Consider the following 13,730-nt stretch of genomic DNA (forward strand, 5'->3'; position numbering starts at 1 on the left):
TTTAAATGGAAGAGGTGGTAATGAAGCAAGGGCGATGGCAGTTTATTTATCTATCTTTCTGAATGTGGTTGGAGGTTTTATAGCGTTTTGTTTTCTTTTTAATCTTTTTGGTTATTGAAAAAAATAGAAGAGTCACTGTCCTGCAGAAGCAGCTTCATTCAACTTTATTGCTCCCAGGGCTCATTCTGCATGGATCTGTGTCTCCAGATGCTGCGGGGACAACTTTGTGGGAAGTAAGGCCCTTTGACCAAAAGCTGTAACATATGACCTGCTTTGTGGGTGGCAAAAGCCAGGAGGCACGTATGTCCCCATTCTACCTCAACTGAACCCTCCACGCTGTGCTGGGGTGGGGGATGGTAATCCTCCAGGTTGTCATATGGGACAGGACAGTCAGGGGGCCATGGCACCTGCCATGTATGTGATATCGGGGCAGCACACTGGGGTCCCTCTCATGTTTAGGTGTCATGGAGTTTCAGATGGTGTCTCCTCTCTGGCTTCGGGGATGGGAGTGCCAACTGAGCAGGGTGCAATGCCTCCTGGAAGCTGTCTCTGGAGGTTACTCTGGGGCAGGAGGCTGCCATGCCCAAGTCTGCTCCAGCCCTTTGGGGAGCCTCACTTCCTTGTGGTTCAGTCCTAAAGATTCATGCCCCATTGCCATATGTCTCCCTCCAGAGTTATGGGAGCTGACTGGCTCCTATATGTCTGGAATCTCTTTGGACCCATATTCTAGTGGGCCAGCTCCCTGGGGATAAGGGAGCCCATTTTTGGACTCACACAGTTGCTTCTAGCTTGCTTCTTGGGGTTCTCTGTGTTCAGGGAGACCACAGCCCATGAATGCCTCGTTCTGTTCCTCAGGCTGCTTTGCTTCTGAGGGAGTGTCAGCTTCTCTGGCTGCCCATGGCCTTAGCCTCCTTGTTGGGGGCTCTATCCAACTCAGGTTCCAGATGCTTCCTATGGAAACAGTCATATCCCTCAGGGCTGACCACCTGGGCTGGATGCTGCGCCTCCATTCTCTGCCACAAACAGAAGTCCAGTTTCCCCAAGATCTGATTTACTGTGTAGGCAGATGACATAGCTCCCACCCAATTCGTCTGGCACAGCCGGGCTCATATTATCATATTGGGACATAACAGGTCCCTTCACCTTCTGTCGAGCACGGCTCTCCCGCCAGATGGAGTGCATGCAGTATTCTTCCACGTCCTCCAGATCCCACGAGGTGCAAGTGAGCTTCATGTCAGCACTTGGAGGTGTATTGACCACATTATGGTCATTACCAGAGAAATTTCCATGGAGGCAAACCAGGATAGCTGTATGTGTTTCTTCCTTCCAGCCGAGGGTTGTAGAAAGCAAAATCGCCCTAGGCATCCACATCATACAGGGCCGCATCTGGACTGTAGCGGGAATTAAAGGAACTGGAAATACAGGCTGGCAGTAGCACACCCGCTCATTCTCACAGTAAAGCTGCAGCTGATTCACATGATAATCCAAATGGGCCTAGGGATAGACATGGCTTATTATAGTACAGGGGTCTTGGATAGTTGGCTGGTTCATCATCTGGGGGAACTTCTGTGCATGAAATGGGAACAGAGATGATCAGGGATGAAGGAGGGACATGGAGAGACTGTAGTCTCTGGATGGTAGGGTATGGTGGTATATCTTCAGGGTAACAAGTACTCCTAACAGAAGAGCTCAAAAAAGATCCCTACTCAACCCAGCTGCACAATTTGGAGTGGTGCCCAGATGCACTTCTTGTGGGGCTTGCATGTGTCATGATGAGGGCCTGTGGAGGCTGGTGGCTCTGATCCAGAGCCACGGTCTTGGTGCTGCTCCAGTTTCTTGTCTTGTGGAGGGGCACTCTGGGGACGATACTGGCAGTTTGGAATCATGTTGAAATGCAGACAGGTTTCTGGAACAATGGGTTCAGTGGTGACATCGGGCCTACCAAAGGAGAAAGAAGCTGTTTTCTAGGACACATGCTTCAGTTGCGAGACAGGACGTGGTAAAGGGAAAACATTGTCCACAGAGGCTGGCAAAGCAGTGACAAGGGAATGATAATGTGACGTGCCCCTAGCATTTGTGCTGTTGACATCATGGCAGCAGCAGCCTTGCTCCCCAGTTAATTTGATTGGAGATGCTACGAGCCATGGGCCACCCCTGATGATATGTATCAGCAGGACCTGATGCTGAATGGTTGGTGTATTAAGATGATTTGATGCATATAGAAATTCACATACACATTTTCCCGTATGGCGGGTATAGGAGAAAAGTTTCAAGAGTTGGAGCACATAGTAGATATTTCCTAAAGGTCCCTGTGTGATTGCCTCACCTTGGCAACTGGGATTAGTGAAACTTTAAAGCAGATTTCAGCCTGTGTTTCAAGATTTGTTCTTTAGATGTGGCATTTCTCCTCTTGCAAAAAGAAAATAAAGAAAAACAAGAGAAAAAGAGCAGGATGAAGAGGGTTACAGAAAAGTTTAAAGGGGAAATGAGAAAGAAGAAAGGAAAAGAAAAGGAAGAAGAGGAGAGGAAAAACATCTAATGTTTAGAATTTAGTTTGTGAATATATTTTATCTCAAAATCATTGTTTACAAAATAACTTTGCCTTCCTCAGTACAGCTCAACCAAGAATGCTTTCATAACCTTGTCTTTCTAAGTAACATGAGGCAGACATGCCAACAACAATCATTGCTCCATCCTACCTCTTCATCTCTCCTTTTTAAGTCTTAGAAGGGAATAAACCATATGGATTTAGCTCCCAACCCAAATGTAATAGCCATGGAAGGGAGAGACCCATGAAAACCTAGTTCTGTCCTGATGGCAAAGGTTAAGAATGATGAAATAATAATTCTGAGCTTGAGACACAAACGAGGGTGGACATACTTGCTGTACTCCATCGGGTCATTTGGCCCAAGACCTCACCTTATTCCTTCAATTCTCCTCAGGCTGGGAAAATGGTGATTTTCACACACAAATCACAATTAGGAGAAGTTTATCAACGCATCCCCTGCCAGCCACATTATTCCAAAGGGTGACCAAACCTCGTCCAAGGGAGCAGAGAACCAGGAAATGAGGCTCTGGCAACGAAGGCCACTTCCATTTTATGTTGTTGTTTTGCCCAGTGACCCAATAAATAGGTGTTTTTCTAAGTGACTGATGTTAAAGAAATCTCCATTCAGGAGAACCGTGAAGTTGGCCTTAAAAGGACGCAAATTGTATGAAGAATGGCTGCTCTCCACCAACCATGCCACCCCACTGCCTTCTGGTGGTGAGAGGAGGAAGCAGAAGGGTGGTGACTGGTGTACTGAGAGGGTAAGAGTTAAGGTGTAAACCAGAGCTGCTTCCAGACTGAGATCCCCATGGTCACCACCTGCCTCACCAACAAATCCAAGCCACAAGTCCATTTTCTTGCTACTCCATCCAACACTAGTAGCCCACCAAAAATGCTTTTTCTCTTTTTATAGGTGGAGAAATTGAGGCAAGAAGCAGGCAAATGATGACCCCCAAGGTCCTGTGATAAAGGTAATGCAACCATGATACAAACCAAATTGTCTGTCTCCCAGACTTCTGTCTCACTAGAACACTTAGTATCCCTCATTATATTGCTGGTTTGAATGATAGGTAGATTCAGATTGTTATTTTTCAGCAAAAAGAAATTTTGACTTTTAAGTGTGGTTTTCAACCCAAAACTGTAATTAGATGTGGAAGGGAGAGGGTGAGGGGTAAGTATAAACTCAGAACTGACTGTATTCAGAAGACTGAGTGTGACTGTGCTATGCACCTTTAAAAGACTCCCCACCTCCCAAGCCGCCCCCTCACAGTTTGCCACTGCTGTCCTCAATCCCCTGGTTTCTCCAGTGCACACCAGGAGCTGGACTGGGCCATCTTCCTTGTAATTTTGGAAGCAGGTCTGTTGTCATGGAGCCCTCGTTCTAACTTGTTGGCGTTGAGGAGTGTCAAGGTATCTGTTTGTTTTTTGTTTCAAAGAGCTGGCAAAATGATAGGCTGTGCTCTTCTTCTGGAAAGGCCTGATTGGTAGGATTCCTTTCAAAAGGCTCAGCCCCAACTTGTCCCCTCACCAACTTGAAAACCGAAGCTTGCCAAGGACCTGTGCAGGAGAACGTGCTGGGATCTTGCATTTCTCACAAATGGCTAACGCTGGAGGTGACGCTTTCTGCAACAGAACTTTCCACAATCACAAGAAACAGAGCGATGGCTCGCCAAGTGGAAACTGCAGGAAGAGTGGGATGGTGAAAGAAGCCCAGGTAAGAGGCGACTGCCCCTCGCCCCCACCCCCAATTTTCTCTGAATGAGCTGAACATTTCAATAGCTCTTTGTAAAGCTGTTTGAAGCTGTCCTAATTGCAAGTGACTTTTACAAAGTGGTTTATGTGTTTTGACTCCAGTTCGGGTACTTTCAAATGCTTGGCTGCCAAAAAATTTAGTGGATTAAGGAGAGAATTTCTTCTTTATGCATCAATTATATATATATATATATTATATATATATATATAATATATATATATAGTATCTATTAATAGAAGAAACTCATAGATCCACACCACTTTAAAGTCCCTAAAATGTAAACACACATACAGAATTTTTGGTTTCTCTCTGGCATTTTTCTGGGGCAGAGTTGTGAAAGCACAAACTCTTCAGCTAAATTTCAGTCTATCAAGAAACCACAACATGTTATATTCAGCATGCTTCATAGGAAAAAGAGGAAAGTAACTTTTGCTGAGATCATGTGGTTGTAGATGGCATTTTCTCCTGGCAAATGCTTCGCTGGTTGAAGGGTGATTTTTTTTTTCGGTGCTTAGTGGAGCATTGTCAAAGCTCACAACTTGATTTTAAGCCAAAATTCTTTGGAACTTGACCACACAGGCATTCCTCTCCAACACACTTCAGAAAGTGTGGCTTTATTGTGTTACATGCTACCCAAAGGAGCCAAAGCAGCAAGTTTAAAACAGACTTTTAATTGTTTTCCCTTTTTTTTTTTTTGCTCCTGTTGTAACAGAATGTTTAATGGGGATGTGTGAAGGAGAAAGCACTCAAGAAGGGTTGTCAGCTCATACAAAGCAAACGCTTGTGTCTGTCGAGTACTGGTCAAAAGGCGTTCTCCAAATCATTTTTGTTTCTTAGAGGGTGCCCCATCGCTCTGCTCTGAACAGCAGGGGTGAATTCACCAGCTTCAGGAGGAAACAAGTAGCCAAATAGGCAGCTTTTCTGATGGGAAATACGAAGCTTCTCAGGGAACTCCTTGTAATCTTATATCCCTTGTTCCGGAGAGCCAGCATCCACCTAGAGGAAAGGTCAAATTTTTCTAAGATAACAGGACAGGTGAGGCTGGCTGAGGGCATCCTCCACTCCACAGATGAAGGTAGCATGTTCGATTGGAAGAGGCGAGGGGCGCTCCACAGCTTGTATGTGAAATAACTTGGTTCCCCTGAAATGCCTGTGACACACTACCCACTTTCCTACTTGCCTTCTGGACCTTTCTGACCCTGAGAGCTCTAATTTGGTCCAAGATGCTTTCAAAACTCTTCTTCTCTCTCTTTACTTTATCTTGGTTTTATAACCACATTACAATGTTAGCACCTTAGGTGGGTGGATATGACTGCCCCTAAGTAAGAAGGGAAATCAGAAGCCTAAACGTTCACTACTAACTTCTGGAAGACTAACTATCCTTGGACAGTGACGCCTCCTAAGAGCAGCAGAGAAGACCAGGGGTGCTGAGGGTTTGCTGACAGCTCTTTCTGAGCCTGTTGACTCAGATATAATTAGGCAGTACTAAGTTGAAAATGACCTCTACTGAGACCCTCAATTATAGCTTAAAAATATTGTTTGGAAAGAATAAACTCTGCTAAAAACCTAAAGAGATAGGGCAAGCAAGGACCTGTTTTCCTCCTTTCATGATGTGGATGAAGTTGTCTTTACTACCATGACTCTGAAGCTCTTGTTTTAAACATTTTACTTTTGGAACATTTAACAAACTAGGTCTTGACCAAAAAAACCTTGCCTGTTGATAAAGCAGGCCCCAAGGCTTACAAATATCCCAAGCCAGTGGTCTTCAAAACACATTCTGTCAACCCTAAGGTCTTATGGAGCATTTCAAATCCCACTTGCTCCTCCCATTCTCTTCCTGCTCATTTGCAACCATGAAACAACGCGTTTATCTCTTCTATGAACTGGGGACCTCTGTAAGTTTGAGTTGACAAGAGGGCATAAAAAACAAGATTAGTGTCAGGCATTCTCTTGGGGACCCTCCTTCCCTTTTTCCAACATAGGCTGCTTTCAACACCCTGGCTCTGGGATCTGGGCTCAGTATCCCAACCTCAAGGAGGCAAAGTGGCCAAAGCTCTTCCATTTCAGAACCATCTTGAGTTCCTGTTGGGAGTTTTCTGCGGCTTGACTATATTGTTGGTGTATGTGTATGTATCTGTTTACCTTTAAACCCCATATGCTCTAAGGATGTGCTAATAACTGGTTTTCATCATTAAATCACTTCTTTGCTTATTTCTAATGTTTCATCCTGCCTCTTGCTTCAGACAGATGGTAGCTCAGTAACAGAGCACTATTGTCCTTAAAGGATTTGTTCTACCCCCTCTTGAGCAAGTCCCCATAAGAGATAGAAGTACCTTCAGTGTCTTAATCCATAAACTCAGTATTTCCTATTATTTCCTATTGACTTATTTAACCCCCATATAATTACTTTAGAATTATTGTCCACATAATTGCTTTGGCATTTGCACTTGGCCTTTTATTAGAAAAGCCTGAACCAAGGGAGGTAAACCTTGTGTCTTTTTGTGGTTAATACTGCATTACCCTGGAGGTAATCTTTTAACAGGATGAGATTTGCATTTTCTTCTGTTAAACTGACCCTACAAGATGAAGAAAAAATTGTGACCTTTCCCTTAATCATTTCTTTCCTATAAAACAAAAAATGTCCTTGGATTAGAATTATTCTAGTTCAGTATTTACTGAGTTCTCCATCCTGAAAGATGTAACATTACCAAGTACAATGAGTCCTAAGGTGGTAGTTGCTTATCTATTATTCACTCATTCATTCATTCACCAGTATTTATTAACATTCTCTTATCTTTAGGACACATGAATATAAATAAGAAATTGAAAATCTAGCTATTAGAAGAAAGCTTATGTTAAAATTAAAACATTAAAGATAAAAGATAACCAATCATTCCAAGAAGAATTAATACCAATCCTGCTCAAACTCTCCCAAAAAATTGAAGAGGAGGGATAACTCCCTAACTCATTCTATGAAGCCAACATCACCTTAATACCAAAGCCTGATAAAGATACTACAAGAAAAGAAAGTTAGAGAGCAATTTCTCCTATGAATATAGATGCAAAAATCCTCAACAAAATACTTTCAAATAGAACCCAACAGCACATTAAAAGAATTATACACCATGATCAAGTGGGTTTTATTCTAGGTATGCAAGGGTGGTTCAATGTAAGAAAATGAATCAGTGTAATAAACCACATTAATAAATCAAAAGGGAAAAAAATATGATTATCTCAATTGATGCATAAAAGGCATTTGACAAAATCCAGCATCTTTTCTTGATAAAAATACATGAAAGATAGGAATAGAGGGAAAATCTTTGGCATAATAAAGGGCATATATGAAAAATTCACAGCTAACATCAAATTCAGTGTCAGAGACTGAAAGTTTTCCCTCTAAGATTGGGAACAAGACAAAGATGCCCACTGTCACCACTGTTATTCAATATTGTGCTAGAAGTTCTAGCTAGAGAAATTAGGCAAGAAAAAGAAATAAAAGGCATCCAAATTGGAAAGGAAGAAATAAAGTTTTCACTATTTGCAGATGGCATGATCCTATATTTAGAAAGTCCTAAAAAAAAACTATGACAAAACTACTAGAGCTAATAAACAAGTTCAACAATGTGGCAGAATACAAAATCAACATGTAAAAATCAGTAGTGTTTCTATACACTAGTAATGAGCTATCCAAGGAGGTAATCAAAAAAAAAATCCATTCACAGTGGCAGCTAAAAGAATCAAATATCTAGTAATAAACTTAACCAAGGAAGTAAAGGACCCGTATACAGAAAACTACAAAACATTGCTAAAAGAAATCAAAGAAGACCTAAACAAATGGAAAGACAGTCCAAGTTCATGGATTGGAAGGCTAAATGTCATTAAGATGTCAGTTCTGCCCAAATTGCCCAGATTCAATACAATCCCAATCAAAATTCTAACATCCTACTTTGTTGAAACAGAAAACTTAATATCAAATCTATTTGGAAAGAAAAGGGATCTCAAATAGCCAGAAACATCTTGAAAAAGAAGAACAAAGTCAAAAGACTTATGCTTCATGACTTTAAAGCATATTATAAAGCCACAGTGGTCAAAACAGCATGGTACTGGCATAAAGATAAATATATTGCTCAATGGCACCAAATTAAGAGTTCAGCAATAGACCCTCAGGTCTCTGGCTAATTGATTTTTGACAAGGCTCTCATGTCCACTTCGCTGGAAAAGAATAGGCTCTTCAAAAAATGGTGCTGGGAGAACTGGACATCCATATGCAAAAGAATGAAAGAGGAGCTCTACCTCACTCCCTATACAAAAATTAACTCAAAATGGATCAAAGATCTAAATATAAGAAACAGTACCATAAAACTCCTATTAGAAGAAAATGTAGGGAAACATTTCAAGATCTAGTGATAGGTGGTAGTTTCCTAGACCTTACACCCAAAGCACAAGCAATGAAAGAAAAAATAGATAAATGGGAACTCCTAAAAATTGAATACTTCTGTGTTTCAAGGAATTTGTCAAAAAGGTGAAAAGGTAGCCAATTCAATGGAAGAAAATATTTGGAAACCATGTATCCAGAATATATAAAGAAATCCTACAACTGAACAATAAGAAGACAAACAACCCAATTAAAAAAATGGGCAAAAGACATGAATAAACATTTTTCCAAAGAGGAAATACACATTGCTAAAAAGCACATGGAAAGATGCTCAATTTCACTAGCCATTAGGGAAATGCAAATCAAAACCACAGTGAGATATCATTTCACACCGACTAGAATGGCTATTAGTAAACACGTTGGCGGTTCCTCAGGTCGCTAAGTATAGAACTGCCAATCCAGCAATCCTGCTTCTAATCTCACTAATATGAATAATTATAGTAAGTAAACTCATACAGCTAAAATCAGGAATACAGATTAACAGGTGATAGAATGAGGATAGAGAATGGGGAGCAGATGCTTAATGTGTACAGAATTTTTTTAACTAGGTTGTATTTACATGTTTGTAAATGGATAGAGGTGATGGTAGTATGAGTGTAATTAGTGTAATTAATAGCACTGAATTATGTATGTGGTTGAAAGGGGAAGTTCAGAGTCGTGTATGTCATGAGAAGGAAAGCTAGAGGATAAAACATGGAACTGTATAACTCAGTGAACCCTGTGGTAGACGATGACTGTGATTAATAGCACAAATATAAAAATTTCTTTCATGAATTAGAACAAATGTGCATCACCATCACAAGGAGTTGATAGTAGAGTGGTATATTGGGGAAAATGTACCTATTGCAGGCTATGGTTTATATTTAACAGTAATATTTAAATATTCTTTCATCAACAGTAACAAATGTACCACACCAATGCTAGGTGTCAGTAAAAGGGAGGGGTTAAGGCATATGGATGTTTTTGTTTTTATTTTTATTTTTGAGTAATAAAAATGTTCTAAAATTGGTTGTATTGATGAATACAAAACTATATCGTGATACTGTGAATTATTGATCGTATACATTGGGCAGATTGTATGGTATGTAAATATAGCTCAATAAAACAGCTTTAAAAAAACAAAACAAAAAGATAAATGATAATACAAGGAAAAGAGTTGTCACAAGCAGATATGATTTGAGGACAAATGAGTAGCACAGATATTAAATACCAGAAGTTCATAGAAGAGAAAAGAAAAGAACATATTGGTGCTGTGCTACATACTACATCCAGGCTAGGCATCCTGTGTAGAAGTCTCATGTACTCTCCCAATAGCCCCATGAGATAGTATCATCATACCCATTTTACAGATGAGGAAATATAAAATATAAAATGGTGCACCCTCTTGTGAAGATAGTTTGGCTGGTCCTCAGAAAGATAAGTATAGAATTACCATATGACCCGCCAATCCCACTTCTAGGTATATACCCAAAAGAGTTGAAAGCAGGGACACAAACGGATATTTGCACACCAAAGTTCATAGCAGCATTATTCACATTTGCCAAAAGACGGAAGCAGCCCAAGTGTCTATCAACCAATGAATGGATAAATAAAATGTGGTATATACCCATGATGGATTTATTATTCCACTGTAAAAAGGAACAAAGTTCTGATATATGTGGCAACAATAGATGAACCTTGAAGACATCATGTTGAGTGAAAATAAGCTAGAAACAAAACAACAAATATTGTATGACTTTGCCAATATGAAATAATTAGAATAAGCAAACTCAGAGTTAGAATCTAGAATATAGATTATCAGGGCACAGGGTTGGAGCACAGAATAGGGTATTAAGGCTTAAAATGTACAGAGTTTATATTTGGGACAATGGAAAAGTTTTGATAATGGATGGTGGTGATGGTAGTACAACATTGTGAACATAATTAACACCACTGAATTATATATTTGAGTGTGGTTAAAAGGGAAGACTTCAGGTGCATGACTATTCTGTAAACCCACAACTTCCCTAATAAAAAAACAATGAGTCATCCATCTTCATGTTCTTAAGTTGCTTTATTAGCATCTGGTCCTGGTTTGAGATCTGAGATACTATAATAGTGACCACATACACTTGATTTCCTGGACTAGCCCTGATTGCAAATATTATGTCCCAATGGATTCGTCGAAATGTCATAGAACTGACAATATTTTATTGGCCAAACTCCATCTTTCAGATGTCTTTGGAAGACACACAGACATTCTGTTAGACAGTATATTCATAAAGCATGGTCACCATTATTGTTCTCCAGATCTGGTGTAACTAAGCTTTCAAAAATTGACCAAGAAAAAGGCTACCTACTAATCATGATTATCCTCTTAGCTATGAGTTATACCTGATTGTTCTATTCTGAGTGTTCATTACAACTCCAGGCATATAATAGGTGCTTAATATTATGATAGTCAAAAACCTTGAATTCCCTCATCCAATGGTGACTTCTCAGTCATCATTTTACTTGACCTGTTAGCAGCATTTGACTGCTCCTTCAAACACTTTCTTCACGTGGCTTCCAGAACATGATGCTTTTGAGTTTCCTCCTATTCCATTACCTGTTCCTTCGCAGTTTCTATTCCTGGTACTTCCTCATTGCTTTGACTTTTAAACAATAGAGCAACCCAAGGCACAGTCCTTGGACCTTTTCTCTTCTCTAACTGCACGACTGTTGTAATGATTAGCCTAGACTCAGAGCGATACATACATCTGTATGTATGTGTATGTAATATAAGTGTGAATATATAGAAATGTAAATAATATACACACACACACAAATACACACACAGTCTTTATGCTAATGACAATCAATTGTTATTCCTCATCCAGATCTCTCCCCTGAATTCCAGACTAGAATTTCCAAGAGCCTACTTGATCTCTGACTTGGATTATCAACAGGCATCTCAAACTTAACATGTCCCAAACTAAGCTAATGTCTACCACCAGCCCTCAAACCTGCTCCCCTCACAGTCTTTCCCATCTCAGTAAATGGCAACTCTATCCTTCCTGTGGCTCAAACAAAAAACCTTGATGTCATTCATGATTTTTTTTCTTTCATTCTACATTCATTGTGTCAGCAAATCCATGGATCCTACCTTCAAAATATATCCAGAATCTGACCACTCCTCATCTGACCCGCAGCAGCCACCCTGGTTCCAGCTATCATTATTCCTCACCTGGATTATTCAGAAGCCCCTCTGTTCTCCCTGAGTTCCTATTATCTATTACTGCCTCATAAACCAGCCCAACAAAAAGTTAACATTAAAAAAAGCAATCATTTTATTATGTTAATAGATTCTGCTGGTGGGGAATTCAGAAAAGACTCAATGGAGAGAGCTATTCCACTGGTCCATAATATCTGGGGCCTCCTCTGGGGAGACACACACCTGGGGCTGAAACAGTGAGGCCTGGAGGATCCATCTCCAAGATGGTGCCCTCACTCCATGCCTGGCACTGGGCTGGGATGGCTGAAGAATAGGCTCAGCTGCGACTGTGGCCCTATTGCTACCTGGGCTCTCCAGCACAAATGGCTCCAAGAGAGAGCTTTCTAGTCCACATTGTACATGTCACAGGACCTTTTATAACCTATCCCCAGAGGTCACCCATCTCTATTTTATTGGTGGAAGCTGTCACAAGATTGTAGCCCAAAAGATTCAAGGGAAGGGACCAACCCCACATCTCGATGGCAGAAGTACGAAATGATTTGTGGCCATGTTTTAAACCCTCATACCCTGTTTCCACCCTTTGCCCTGCCCTCCAACCCCCACCATCCACAAGACTGTTCTCAGCAGCAGCCAGAGTGATCCCATAGAACCTTACTCCAGAGATGACACTCTCCTGCTCATGTCCTTTCCATGGCTCCCGTCTCATTCAGAGAAAAAGCCAAAGTCTTCGCAATGGCCATCAGACCTCCCAGCCTGGTCCTCTTGGATACACTTCCTGCCCCTTTTTCCTGTGCTCACTGTTTCAGCCACACTCCTCTCCTCACCATTCCTGAAGGAGGCAGGCGTACTCCCACCTGCAGACATTTGCATCTCCTCTTTCCTTGGCCTGGAATATTCTTGCACAGCTTTCCATCTGGCTTGCTCCCTCCCTTCCTTCAGGTCTTTACTCAGATGTCACTTTCTCTTTGAGACAGGCTCACAAAACTGCAAATCTCCTCACTTCCAGCCCCCTTCCCTGCTTAAATGTTTTTCTTTCGCACTTAACACCTCCTACACACAAACACACACACACCAATTTTTTTCATATCTGCTTTTAGAATATGACCTCTCAATGGGAAGGGATTTCTGTCTTGTTCATTGATGTCTCCCTGGCCCATAGACCAGAGTCTGCACATAGTAGTTGCTCAGTAATGTTCATGGAATAAATAAGAACCACCAGAGACTGAGCTCATTTCACCTGTTTTATTTAAATTGCCATTTGATGTCCACATATCTAGATCCTTAAAAGACCAACAAAAGTCCACTCATATGATACATAGGCTTCTTTGTAGACCTCGAAGTTCATAATTTCTTGTTAATTAATTTACAGGTTTCCTAACCCTTGTAGGAGAACATGGCTAGTATCCACTGTCCTCCTTTTAAAAATCACTGAATCATTAGACCACTTTGTGTGATCAGGTAGCTACATGCTTCTATATTGATATCCAGATATTTTGTGTAGTATATTCTAAACCTGGGGGTAGGAAACATACTTTAGGCAAGTAGAACTTTTTGAAGAAATAAAAATAGCAATTAAATATTATTGATGCATCCCAATGCTTTCTGCTGCCTCTTAGCATGAGATAAAATATGTCTGGATTAGAGAGAAAATTAGTAATGTCCTGAAGCTGTTATAGGCCTGTCATCTGGTATTAATAAAACTCTCTGTATTTGCAGAGTTGAATGCCCAAGAAAGGCAATATGATATCTTTTCCCGTCAATAACTCAGTTTATGAGATAACTTTAAAATTTTTATTTAACA

At 40.7% G+C, this 13,730-nt stretch overlaps 1 protein-coding gene and 1 pseudogene across 2 annotated transcripts in view; one reads left to right on the forward strand and one right to left on the reverse strand.

Annotated features, from left to right (window-relative positions):
- Nucleotides 1–180: 180 nt before the first annotated feature.
- On the reverse strand, nucleotides 181–2,894 carry LOC119515238 (annotated as a pseudogene).
- A 1,064-nt stretch (nucleotides 2,895–3,958) lies between these two features.
- LOC119515819 (serine palmitoyltransferase 3-like) overlaps nucleotides 3,959–13,730 on the forward strand; it is a 169,442-nt gene continuing 159,670 nt past the window's right edge. For both annotated transcript variants that reach the window (XM_037812014.1, XM_037812015.1), the window contains exon 1: nucleotides 3,959–4,262. In XM_037812014.1, the coding sequence (XP_037667942.1) occupies nucleotides 4,146–4,262 (117 nt within the window). In that variant the 5' untranslated portion in view covers nucleotides 3,959–4,145. The remainder of the gene's footprint in view (nucleotides 4,263–13,730) is intronic.

This window comes from Choloepus didactylus, chromosome 19 (assembly GCF_015220235.1).
Source record: "Choloepus didactylus isolate mChoDid1 chromosome 19, mChoDid1.pri, whole genome shotgun sequence".
In the NCBI taxonomy this organism is placed as follows: Eukaryota; Metazoa; Chordata; class Mammalia; order Pilosa; family Megalonychidae; genus Choloepus; species Choloepus didactylus.